Here is a 13089-nt window from a genome sequence, read left to right as displayed (position 1 = left end):
ATGTAATAGTATTAAAGGTTAAACAAGTGTTACACTTTGAGAATATCTCGGTCATTTGGATTAAAATGTACTCGACTTAAAGTATATTTGGACATTACGATATCATATTGGTCATAACAACTTCATATTGGCTACATGATTAATTGTGCCAAAATATGATTAAATTAAGGTAATGACTAAAGCATATTAGTAGATATTTTGGGTGTAGGGTTAGAGATCACAATCAAAATACTCTTTCACACTTTTCTCTGAACCTCTTAATGTTGTCTTCGGTTTTGGTTACACTATTCTTCCAAATAATCAACATTGCATCTCCGAGTCGTGTGGGGTTGTACTTACAAGGGCACTCGAATGCTCAGTTTAGTATCTCATCCATTTGGTTAGCACAATAAAATATTAAATTTGTAATAAATATAATCACTTACCTTCTTACCTCATACTCATATTTATAGGTTTCGAGATGGGCTTATGATTAGCATAGTCGTAATCATGGTCCAATATCTGGTAAGTATGTTTTACGTGTAAACTTGATTATGGGTGATGCTTAAGGTTTTTAATTGTATGTGACCGTTTGATCATCCTCGATGTCTGCCGAACAGTTGCTTGGTGTGAACCCTAACGTGATGGTCATAGGCCACTCGATCAATAGTTGATCGAGCGGTCATACAGTACACAAGCCCCCCAAACCCGAGTTAGAAGTATTTGGCATTGGGATTTGATAGGTGGGTTTTTTTCTTGTGGTTGATCGTCTGCGTCTTAGGTTATCACACTTGGCTCGCACAGTTTGCTCATATTCTACTACTTTCAAAATGTGGTTGGAAATGACCGTTGGTGAGAAGAAGTGCACACCGCTTCGTGTTTCGCGCCTTGGAGAAGTTACAGAGGCATGCAATATGGACCGTCAAATGTTGCTAGATCTAACGGTGAGTGGCCCTTAACATTTATGGCTTATTTTTCTATAAACAGGGGTAGGCTTTTCCCATCATTTTCACTATTTTCTCCTACTCACTCTATATATCGCACGATTATTCCTTCATTTCAGGTAATAAAATGTCGATTGTCCAACTATCTTCGTCTAAGGAGTCATCGAAAAGGGGCGACAAGAGGTTTGTTGGCGATGACTCGCGGCCTTCGTCTCCGAGCTCTATGTATTCCTCAATTAGAGAAAATCGAACAAGATGGCAGCTCGATTGACAACTCAGGTAGTGTAGATAGTGATAAGGTCATGCATAGGATCGCGATTGTTTTGCACTGTGGAGGGGTGGAGGTTGATGCCCGAAATGGGGGAAGAGTGTTAGGGGACCCTACCGATGATAGTGGGTTATGTATAGGCATCCCGTGAAGTGGGTGAATTTTTCACCTTACTTTGTCTATGTTTAAGTTAAAGAATTTTCGCTCAAGCAAAAATTCTTAAATTAACCTTGATTTCCGTCTTATTTTTTTATCAAGCGAAGAATATTTCATTTAAGTGAAAATATCACCACAAAACAACTTAATTTTTGTTTAATTTTCACTCAAGAGAACATATTTTCACTCAAGTAAAAAAATAAAATATTTTCTTCTTATGGTCTCTTAAACTCCCTAAGTATGGATATTTACACAAATTAAAATTGAATATTAACTAATGTATACAATCATTATTGATTTTAGTTGAATGAGTTATATTGTATAACAATGTTTATTGATATTGATGAAATATGTTTCTTATAGGAAAATGATTGTCAATATTGAAGATAACTACGTGAATTTGTGTAGTCATATATTTGTTATGATATGTTAATTATTGTTTGATTGAATATTAAGTATTAACCCATATGTTGTAGTAAATATGTCTTTTCTTTATCAATGATTTAAGTTAAGTTGAGTAAAATATCAGGTAAGTGAGAAGCATATTGAAGAGTTTTTATACATCGTGACATGTGTAGATATACAACATGATAATTGTAATAAACTTATCTGATTTTACGATTCATAGATTTGCTTGTAAATCCACATTTTAGATTGGATCATATTTTAGTCTTTAACAAGAGATATGTATCTTTTGGAAGACTTGTTGAATACTCTTAATGTATAAATTAATTTTCAAGTAGTCATATGTTAAATTTTGAATGAATTATTATGACTTATTAATTAAAATGTAATTATATATATAATGAGTTATGATTATTGTAGTATATACACAAACAAAAAATTACGTAACACTAGGAAAAACGTTTAGAATAATAAAATTGATTTTTTTAAAATTGATTTTATATTGTTTAATATATTATTTTGTAATTAACTATTAGTTATTTTAATTTGTAATGTTAATTTATTAATTTAACTCATATACAAAATTAAAATGTAATTCAATAAATATTAAAAATGGTATAATAATTAATATTTTTATAAAACTAAAATAAGTAATAATAAATTAAAAAATTAATAATATATAATAAAATGCAAATAATAGTAATAATAATAATAATAACAATAATAATAATAATAGTAATAGTTAAATAAATTATAAATTAAAAATTAAAAAGTAGCTTAAATAGTTATAGCTTCTTTAAATAAGTTATATTTTAAGATAAGCTTATAAAGGAGTGAAATACAGCTCTTTAGTGTTACCAAATACGTATATTGAATAAAAATTCAAGCAATCCAGTTTCTAAATTGGGATTGAACAAAACAGAAAAATGTTTGAAGCATATAAATTGGGCCTTTTCGTCCATACTAGTCATTTTTAAAATGATCATTTCATTTTTGTGGAAAAGGTTGTTCAGAATATGTTTTCTAGGATGCATTAAATACATTTTGTAACAAAAAATCTAAACAGCTTTCTAGAACATGGAACGAATTTTCTGAAATAAGCTTTTAAAAATATATCAAATGTGTTACAAAAACTTTTAGGAACAAACCTTTTATCGGAACAAATTTTCTCACTTTTTTTTTCTGCAGTGGACCAGGGAGGTGTAGCAAACATGCGTGTTGTAATGAAGGAGGGTATCTAAATCATTTTGTGTGGGTATGGGGGTGGACTTAGGAATAACGTGGTGCAGGAAGAAAATGCCTGTAAAGTGTGACTTGTAATTGACTAGTCGGATGTTTAACTACTTCAATAAATATCAACGCTTATGAAACTAAGAGCTCTAGTGAGAGTGCGATGAAGAGAGCACAGATAGAGACAGTATGAAGATGCAAACGAAAGAGTGATTCCAATTTCCATTGCAATGGCATCGGTGCGTGAAGCTCCGTCGTGGAAATTCCACGTGTTTCTGAGCTTCAGAGGAGAAGACACACGCAACGGTTTTACGGACCACCTCTACGCTGCGTTCAGGGGACGCGGCTTTGCCGTTTTCAAAGACGACGAAGAGCTGGAGAGAGGAGAAGTCATCTCGGAGGCGCTTCTGAAGGCGATCGACGAGTCTCTGTGTTCCGTGGTGGTTCTCTCGCCGCACTACGCCTCTTCGCGGTGGTGCTTGGACGAGCTCCTCAGGATACTGGAATCGCGAGCAAATTTCGGTCGCAACGTTCTGCCGATCTTCTACAACGTGGATCCCGCAGACGTAAGGCATCAACGAGGAACTTTCGCCGAAGCTTTTGCGAAGCATGGAGAGAGGTTTGGGAGCGATGAGGTTCGGATGTGGAGACAAGCGTTGAAGGACGTCGCGGCTTTGTCTGGCTGGACCTCTAAGGATACGTAAGTTTAGTTTTACTAAGACATGACTTAACGATTAATTAAAGGACAAAGTCCAGTTTAATTTTGTGTATTACCTCTTTACAATTTTACGTTTAATAAAATGCATTACATATCTTCAGTATGAAACTCAAAATTAAAATAACTAAACCAGTAATTTATATTTTTAGAAAGCAGAGCCTATTATCAATGGACGATTTAGGTGATATGTGGATAAACTTTTTATAAGATAATAAGAAAGATAAAATAAATTGACCTTTTTCAATATGTTAAAATAACTTAGGTTTTTGATATGAGCTCACTCAACTCGAATAACTAATTCAAAACATGAATAACATAAGCAGATTTAACTTATTGGAAATGTTCGATTATTTTACTGTTATTCTTTTTTATTAGGAATTAAGTGTGAATTTAATTCTATATTAAATAAAAATAAAAAAGTTGAACAAGATATATGAGGTAAAAGACTCATAAATTTATTGTCTTAAATTTTCAAAGTTAGAAACCTATCAATTTCTTACGTAGGTTACACTTAAGTCTCATTGTTGTTGTGTATGTAAACACCCTCTCAATAGTCCTATAACAAATATTAGAATCGATATGTGCCTAGCTCATTCCTGTATTGAAAGTCTTCTTGACATAAGGGTTCTAGTTAATTTAAATAAACATAAGATTTCAGATAATTACCTATGAATATCCTAGAAAGAGAAAGGGAGAGATGTAACAAATTTACTAAATTGATGTTGGCACGACTCCAAGTCAAATTTAGCGAAATCTTTTAGACTACCATGACTTACCTAACTTTGAAATTTTGTAAGTTGTGCTTGCATTGTGACTTCATGAAAAAGTCGTGTTACTTAAGTATAGTTTTGTTTATGTTTTAGTGAGATAGAAAATAGTATTAGATGTGATAATTTGCAATAATCATGAATTGTTGAAATACAAGTAGTAATTTACAATCAAGACTCTGTAATTATGCTAATCCAGATAAATGTTAATATTCTATAATAAATGAAAAATTAATATTGTGAATAACTAAATGAAGAGTTATAAATGATAGGATATTTGAGAGAATATTTTATTCTATCTAACTAAGTGAAGTCATGTTTGTTCTCGATTAAACATGTTTGAGGGATTTTGTCTAAGGATTCATATTTATTTGTTTTAAGTCATATTAGGAAATTGATCTTCCTCGAGCAGATTGTTCAAACATTATGATTTTTCATAGTAAACAAAGGCAAACTGATTTCTCAACATAGCTTCGTTTTCTTTATAAAATCAATTTTAATTTAGACGTTAAATTTTTTTATGTATATTTATTTTTCTATGAAGGTGATAACATTTTTACTGCACCAGCATAATAAAAGTATTCCTACAATTTCAATTATTTCAATATATTTTATTATAATGCATTATAGTCAAATGGTAAAAGCACACCTGGTCGCTCATTGTTATTCGTTCCCATATTAAAGGAGTCATCAATCCAAATGTGTGTTAGGGAACATTGATCATACTGGTTAGTTATTGTCAAGCATAAAATATATGACTTCACTTATGAATTATTAAACCCTCTGTATCTTTTGTTTCATCGTTAAGCGGTCCTGTTCTTGCGTCTTATGTTTCATCTGATGCACTTCTGATGTTGTTTTTCAGTGTTTTTTTCTTTTCTGTGTTTGTTTTTTAGTTTTGTTCTTTTCGTCTCGCCTGTTTTTCGTTTCACCTTTTGTAACACTAGATGCGATTCAATTAAATCCTTTTCTCAGTTTTCTCTCTGTCCATGCATTCGCTTCTTTTTCTCTTTTCTTCTTTGGACAGTCTTCCTTTCATGAAATGTTAAAATACTATCTTGTAGGAGTAAATCTAAGATGGTATGAAATCTCTTCTTTTGAAGAGCTATGCTACACATATCTGATTTGTTATTTTTGGGTTTCTTTTCTGTTCTTGGCCTTTTTGTTCCTTTTTTCTTTTCTTCATCATTCGGTTTCTCCCTCCATAAGACAAAACATACAGATAAAGTGGAGATGTGGAATGATTTGAAATCAAGATTTTTTTTAAAGGAAATCTCTTAAGAACTTCATATTTGCAAATGGAAGCGTCATCTTTAGAACATGGAAATCTCACTATTACAGAATTCTTTACGAAATTGAGTCATATGGGATGAGCTTGAGAATTTTATACCTGACCTACCTGCTCCTATGACACAAATACGTGACTATGCTATGCAGCTTTTACAAAGATTAAATGATCAGTAGTATTGTAATGTTAGATCACATGTCCTCTTAATGGATCCTATTTCACCTATTGCTAAAATTTTTTCTTATGCAGCAACAATAGGACCGCCCAATATTATCAAATGGAAAAACTATTTTAAGTTTCTGATAAACACCACTTTTGTAATCACCACTAGATCTTCCTAAGCAAACATGATTAGGAAGAGGAAAGAAACAAGAGTAGTTGAGGGAGGATATCAAGATAAGACAAGTGGAGGAGGAACGTATTAGATGTAGCTTTATGTAGATAAGTCATCTTTGATCACTCTATGCAGCTAATAAAGATAAAGTAATAATTTTTTAAAAAAACATCACTATGAGTAAGCTACATCCTAACCTAAAAAATAAAATAGTGGCACTAAATCCTTTAGGGGATATTTCCTTGTTTTTTAAATTTAATGAAAGCACAATCAACATTTTTTTCTTCATGAAAATACAAAAAAGGCATAGTCCTAAATCTACATTGGAATTTTTAGAGGGAATAAATTGGGGAGATTTACCATTAATGGATATGACTTATTCATATAATTTAATTTGTTTCAACTGATACTTGGATTTCTAAGAATCAAAACATTAATCAAAATAAATCCTCATAATCATTTAGTTCTTTTACTTAGTTATAATTCATGTCAATTTCCTTGTATTAAACCCTAATAATTTCTTATGCAGGCGTGAAACAGAACTCATTGAAGAAATTGTTGCAGATGTGTGGGAAAAGTTACAAACTAAATTGCCATCCTATGATGATGAACTGGTTGGAATTGATTCTAGGATAAACAGCATTTATGCATTTTTAAGAACGGATTCACAGGAAGTTCGCTTTATGAGCATTTGGGGCATGGGTGGTATTGGAAAGACAACATTAGCCAGGTTTGTCTATAATAAAATCCATGACCAATATGATATTTCTTGCTTTCTTGAGAATGTTAGAGAGGTTTCTAGTGAAAGAGATGGTCTGCTTTGCTTACAAAGAAAATTGCTTTCCCATTTAAAAATAAGAAGCATGAGAATTGAAAGTTTAGACCAAGGAAAGGAGACAATACGGAATCTTTTATTCAATAAGAAAGTTCTTCTTGTCCTCGATGATTTAAGTTCTGATATCCAAGTAGAGAATTTAGCTGGGAAGCCAGAATGGTTTGGTCAAGGGAGTAGAGTAATTATAACAACTAGAGATAAGCATCAACTTAAATCACTTCATGTGTGTGAGAACTATGATGTTCAGGTCTTGAATAATTATGAATCCCTTCAACTTTTTTGCCAAAAAGCGTTTAGAGGAGAAAAGCCTGAAGAAGCTTACTTAGAGTTGTCTAGATCTGTGGTTCAATATGCTGGAGGTGTTCCTTTGGCACTCAAAGTGTTGGGTTCATTTCTCTGTGGAAGAAGTGCTTCCGTATGGGAAGACGCTTTGAAAATGTTAAGGAAGGATGCACAAAATGATATTTGCAAGACTCTAAGAATAAGTTATGATGGATTACGAGATAACGAGAAGGCTATATTTCTAGATATTGCTTGTTTTTTCAAAGGAAACACCAAAGATGATGTAACACGAATATTGGAAAATTGTGATTTCAATCCACTGATTGGTATAGAAGTTCTAATTGAAAAATCATTAGTAACTTGTGATGGATTGCATTTGGGGATGCACGATTTGCTTCAGGAAATGGGTAGGAATATTGTTTTCCAAGAATCTCCTAATGATGCCAGCAAGAGGAGTAGGCTGTGGACACTCAAGGACGTTGATCAAGTATTGAGAAATAATAATGTAAGTTCTTTTTTGCAAGTTTACAAATTGTTTCTCATTACTCCTTGTGTTAATCTTATGTCATGTTTTATCAGGGAACCGAATCCATTCAAGCTATAGTTTTAAATTTGCCTGAGCCTTATGAAGCATGTTGGAATCCGGACGCTTTTTCAAAGATGAGTAATCTTAGAATGCTCATGATATTGAATAAATTGCAACTTCCGCTTGGTCTCAAATGTCTTCCCAGTAGATTAAAAGTTCTTATATGGAAGGAATATCCTCTTGAATCCCTGCCTGTTGGAGCCCAACTCGATGAACTTGTTGAGCTTCATATGTGTCAAAGCAAAATAAAGCACCTTTGGGGGGGGAACAAAGGTAACATTTCCATTCAATATCTGGTTCTTTTGTAATTTATTTTATGAGCTAATATATATTTATTTATTTCCAGTTTCTGGAAAATTTGAAGATCGTCAATTTGAGAAATTGCACAAACGTACACAGAACTCCAGATTTCACTGGAATTCCAAATCTTGAAAAATTGGATCTTGAAGGCTGTGTAAACCTAGTTGAGGTTCATGCATCTCTTGGACTTCTTAAAAAGCTTTCGTACCTGACATTTGAAGATTGCAAAAATCTCAAAATCCTTCCTAGAAAACTGTTATTAGATTCTTTAAAACGTCTAGTTCTTTCAGGCTGCTCCGCAGTTAGAAAGCTTCCTGAGTTTGGAGAAAGTATGAAAAGTCTATCCGAGCTTGCTTTAGAGGAGACTTCCATAGCTGAACTACCCGTGTCTGTTGGTCACTTGACAGGTCTTACTAACTTGCTTTTAAAGGGTTGCAAAAATATTGTTTGCCTTCCAAATACCATTTCTAATTTGAAATCTCTCAAAAGGCTCAATATCTCTGGTTGTTCAAAAATTTCTAAACTACCTGATAATTTGAATGAAAATGAGGCTTTGGAATTTTTAAATGCAAGCGAAACTGCTATTAGGGAATTGCCTTCATCCATTGTTCTTCTAAAAAATCTCAGACTGCTTTTACTTCGTGGGTGCAAAGACTTAGCATCAAACTCATGGAGCTCACTTCTTCTCCCTTTTGAGAACATTCTCAGGTTTAATAGTCATCCAACACCAAAGAGATTGATCTTGCCTTCTTTTTCTGGTCTATCCTCATTGAGGAAACTGGACTTGAGTTATTGCAATCTCCATGATGGATCAATTCCTGAAGATCTTGGCTGCTTATCATCATTGGTAACGTTAGATCTAAGTGGAAACAATTTTGTATGCTTTCCTGGTAGCATCTCTGAACTTTTGAAGCTAGAAAGACTATTATTGAAGTGCTGCCCGAGGCTGGAGTCATTTCCTAAGCTGCCACCAGAAGTACATTATGTAAATGCAAGTGATTGTGGTTCAATGAAACCTTTATCAGATCCGCAACAGATATGGGGTCATTTGGCATCATTTGCCTTTGATAAGGTCTGTCAGTCAATTCATCTTTCTCTTTATAATACAGTCTCATCTCTTGTTAAATTTTTAACATGTTGATTTCCTTGTAACAGTTGCAAGATGCCAGTAACTTTAGAACCTTATTGGTAAGTCCAGGAAACGAAATTCCATCATTTTTTTTCTATCAAAAACATCTCAACCAGGTCCAAGACATAGAATACTTGAAAGAAAACTACATCTGGGCCGACTCTACTGTGTCAATACCGATGGACTTAGCTCAACTTCGTCACCGGTATCATAGAAGTGAATGGTGGGGAATTTTGGTTTCCCTAGTTGTAGAAGATGTGGAGTCTTCACCTTCACAGGAATATCGCATTGGTTGGATTTCAAAGGTTCCTAGTTTCAAAAATATTTTGCAGCAGCTGTGTCACAAGACGGAGCAGGGATTCATCTCTGGAATGCATAATCATAAATATCCTCACCTGTTGATTTTATATATTCCGGTTCATAGGGCTCGCTCGTTTTATGTTCATGACAAGTTTCAACTAATATTTTATTGTTCTAGTCTCAAGAGCAAATTAGTGATAAAGAAATGTGGACGGCACATATTAAGTAAGGAAGATGCTGAAAACTGGCGCACAAAACTGTCTGAATGGAACACTAATTCCACCAATCAATGTGTTGAAAATCCAAGGGACTGCCGCTTATCTCCACACTTTTCATCCTGGAGATGGATATCCTGTCTCATGGTTCCCCAACACTGCAAGACTTTCCTCTTGGCCATCCTCTGTGATCGCTTGCCTGCTAATGAAAGGTGCTCATTCTGCTGCTTGGAAGGAACTGTCATCCATGTTTTACGAGACTGTACCAGAGCTACTGCAATATGGGTTCAAATGGTTCCTCCTGAGGTGTGTGATGAGTTTTTTTCAACATCTCTTCATGACTGGATGCACAGGTTCCTTCTGAAGCTCTGGTTTCCCGACAGGGACTATTATGCTGACTGTTTGAGGTTTACCATCACGATCTGGCTACTTTGGAAGGATAGAAATAGGTCCATCTTCAAGCGAAATTCTCCAACAGATAATGATGGGTTGTATTCAATGATTCAGTCTCTAGTAAAAGAATATTCAATTCTTTTGCATCTGAAAGGGGAAGAGGGTACTTCTGCTGTGAATTCTGTCTCACAGAACTCACGTCTAAAACTTTTTGTCAGGCTGAACGTTGATGGCTGTTGTAATGGCAATCCTGGAAATGCTGGTTATGGGGGTCTCTTTCGTGACGTAGAGGGAAAGTGGCTTGGTGGGTTTTATGGATCTCTTGGCCTTGCAACGAATGTGAAAGCTGAGCTTTATGCCATTTGTCAGGGTTTGATCGCAGCTTGGGATTTGGGTTACCGAACCGTGCTGGTTGAAACTGATTCATTAGAAGCAATAAATCTCATTAAGGAGGCCAATATTGAGGATTGTGCCTATGGTGGCTTGCTTGCTGACATACGTTCCCTCATGCAAAGAAATTGGTCCTTGGACTTGATCCATTCTCTTAGACAAGATAATGCATGTGCAGACATGTTATCAAAGCTGGGAACTGAGCAGCATGAGGTCTATTGCTTTCTGGCCCATCCACCTCAGCAGCTTCAACTGGCATTGGTGGCTGATGCCCTGCAAGTTCAACTTCCTTGCCTCTAGTTCCTTCTTGCTTTTTCACCTTATTCTTGGGATGAATTCCAAATCGGTGTGTGAACTTGATGGAGAAGATGCAATGTGGATTGATGCTGAAGCAGAACTGCAAAGTACTAGACAAAGCTCTGGATACAAATGCTTATGTGAGTGGATCTATTGTTTGTCTTTTTCGTTTAATCAACCAACGTAGGTGAGTATATCTTAGCTGGGAACTCTACCTATCTGTGGGTCAATGATGAAATGGTATAATCGTTTTGTTAAGCTTACTCGAGTATTGAATTAGAAAATGGGGCAATTAATAAACTTGATACATTCATATGTTTATGAATATTTAAGGTTTATAGTATTTTTCATGTTCAGATATTTTTAAAATCCAAGAGTGATGTCTCATGAATGATTAGGCTGGAGAAGCTGAAGGCGCAAATTGCATCAGAGAGAAAGATGGGTGACACACTCACCCATTTTAGAGGAGGTGGATAGCACATGAGCATTGTGTAAGTGTCGCATGAAAAAAATAATAAAATCTATTTCTTAAGATTCACTAACTCACGGATGATGTTTGGAACTATTTATAGGTCTAAGTATGGCATCAATGACCTCTTACGAGTATGAGCCTTGCGGACCAAAACATCACCTATATCGATTGTGCTTCAAAGTAAGTATGCTTCCTTAGGTTCGAAGCTGACCTAGATAAGGTTTTTTCTTCTTGTATCTCTATTATTACTAACTGCTCAAAAAAGCTTATTTTAGAGAAGGCATTTCATGTGTTTTTGTTTTGGAAATCTTATTTTTAAAATTCTATTCTAAAATTTTTGAAGAACTTATTTTAAAATATTGTCAAAATAGATAATTCAAATATCATTTTATAAAAAATAAAGTGGTTATTTTAAAAATTATTTTTATAGAAGTTGTCACTATACGTAACTTGTGTTCATTAGAGCGTATCTTCCTGCGCCTTCATAATTTCTTCCTGCATTTCCATATATTTTAAAATTCTAATTTTATCTTCTTTTTTAATTCCAAACTATAGAATTCAAAAATGTTTTGAAATATTATATTTTGTATTATATAATTTGGAACAAAAGCTGTATTTTAAATTATACAATTTGAAATTTATTTTTTTATATTTTGGATCAGAATGCAAAATAAAAAATGCATTTCGAATTATATAGTTTGAAATGTATCTTTTAAAGTTAAAATGAACTAGGTGTGGAATTGCAGGAAGAAGAGATGGGGTGGAGAGGTGGAGGTGGAGGTGGAAGAAAATATGAAGGTGCGGTGGTGGAGGAAGAGAGAAGATGAGGATAGATTTGGCTTCTCCATTTTTCTATAGAGGTCCAGGAAGAAATACATGCAGTGTAGACAATATTTCTAAATTTGGAGTGACACCTCCATCTCCATACATTTTAAAATTCCACTTTTACCATCTTCTATACGCAATCTAGAAATGTTTTGGTATATAAAAACTGTATTTCGAAATAAATAATTCAAAATACAAATTTTCAATTTCCACATATTCAATTCAAAATGTAAAATTAGAAATACAAAATTTATATTTTTATTATGCATTCAAATTCTATGCAAAATGATTTTTTTATTTATTTTATATTCTGGATTGCACTATTGAAAATATTGAAAATAAAATATTTATTAAATTGTGTAATCGAAAATCCAAAATAATAAGTGCATCTCGAAATATAAAAAAAAAATTGACATTAGTGAAGGAATGTTGGTGGCAAAGCATCGGTCGCATGCTCAGGCGTCGTGAATTCTCACGATAACCCTGCCACGATTTATGAGGGAAAAAATGAGAAAAACCTGAAATGAGATGGAGAACGGGGATGCAACGCGATGAGTTGTGGAAATAGTATGGAAGATAGAGATCTGGTTTACCAAGATGGAGATGAGGTTTATGAAGATGGTGAAGGAAAAGATAAGAGTAAAAATAACTTTTAATCTTGCTTATGGAGGTGAGGAAAAAATGCCCCTCAATTTCTCACAAACTAAATAATGATAATTAAAGTTAGTAATAAAATAAACAAATGAATTATGAAATTGTTACAAAAAATTATAGATTGCCTATAAGAATAAAGTAGCTTAATACCAAATAAAACTGTTTGGTTTAATTCAGAAAAAGATCATAAGAAAAACTTAAAGCAAATCCTTCACTTCAGCCGATGATTTGGTATATCTATGATTTTGCTCCCTCACAATTTTAATTTTATATTTAGTCTTTCGATTTTAATAAGTTAGACAATTTCAGTCCACTGTTAACA

The 13089-nt window shown here is 33.7% G+C and overlaps 1 protein-coding gene across 1 annotated transcript; it reads left to right on the top strand.

Moving 5' to 3' along the window:
- Positions 1 to 3073: 3073 nt before the first annotated feature.
- LOC108321227 (TMV resistance protein N) lies at positions 3074 to 12319 on the top strand. Its single transcript, XM_017552920.2, has 8 exons — positions 3074 to 3682; positions 6619 to 7711; positions 7786 to 8088; positions 8139 to 9164; positions 9248 to 10956; positions 11215 to 11307; positions 11389 to 11468; positions 12035 to 12319. Exons 1-5 carry the CDS (start codon positions 3213 to 3215, stop codon positions 10817 to 10819), a joined length of 4464 nt encoding a protein of 1487 aa, XP_017408409.1. The 5' UTR covers positions 3074 to 3212; the 3' UTR covers positions 10820 to 10956; positions 11215 to 11307; positions 11389 to 11468; positions 12035 to 12319.
- The last annotated feature ends 770 nt before the right edge of the window (positions 12320 to 13089 follow it).

The sequence above is a fragment of the Vigna angularis genome, chromosome 2 (assembly GCF_016808095.1).
Source record: "Vigna angularis cultivar LongXiaoDou No.4 chromosome 2, ASM1680809v1, whole genome shotgun sequence".
NCBI classification, from domain to species: domain Eukaryota; kingdom Viridiplantae; phylum Streptophyta; class Magnoliopsida; order Fabales; family Fabaceae; genus Vigna; species Vigna angularis.
This window is presented reverse-complemented; position numbering and strand designations above follow the sequence as displayed.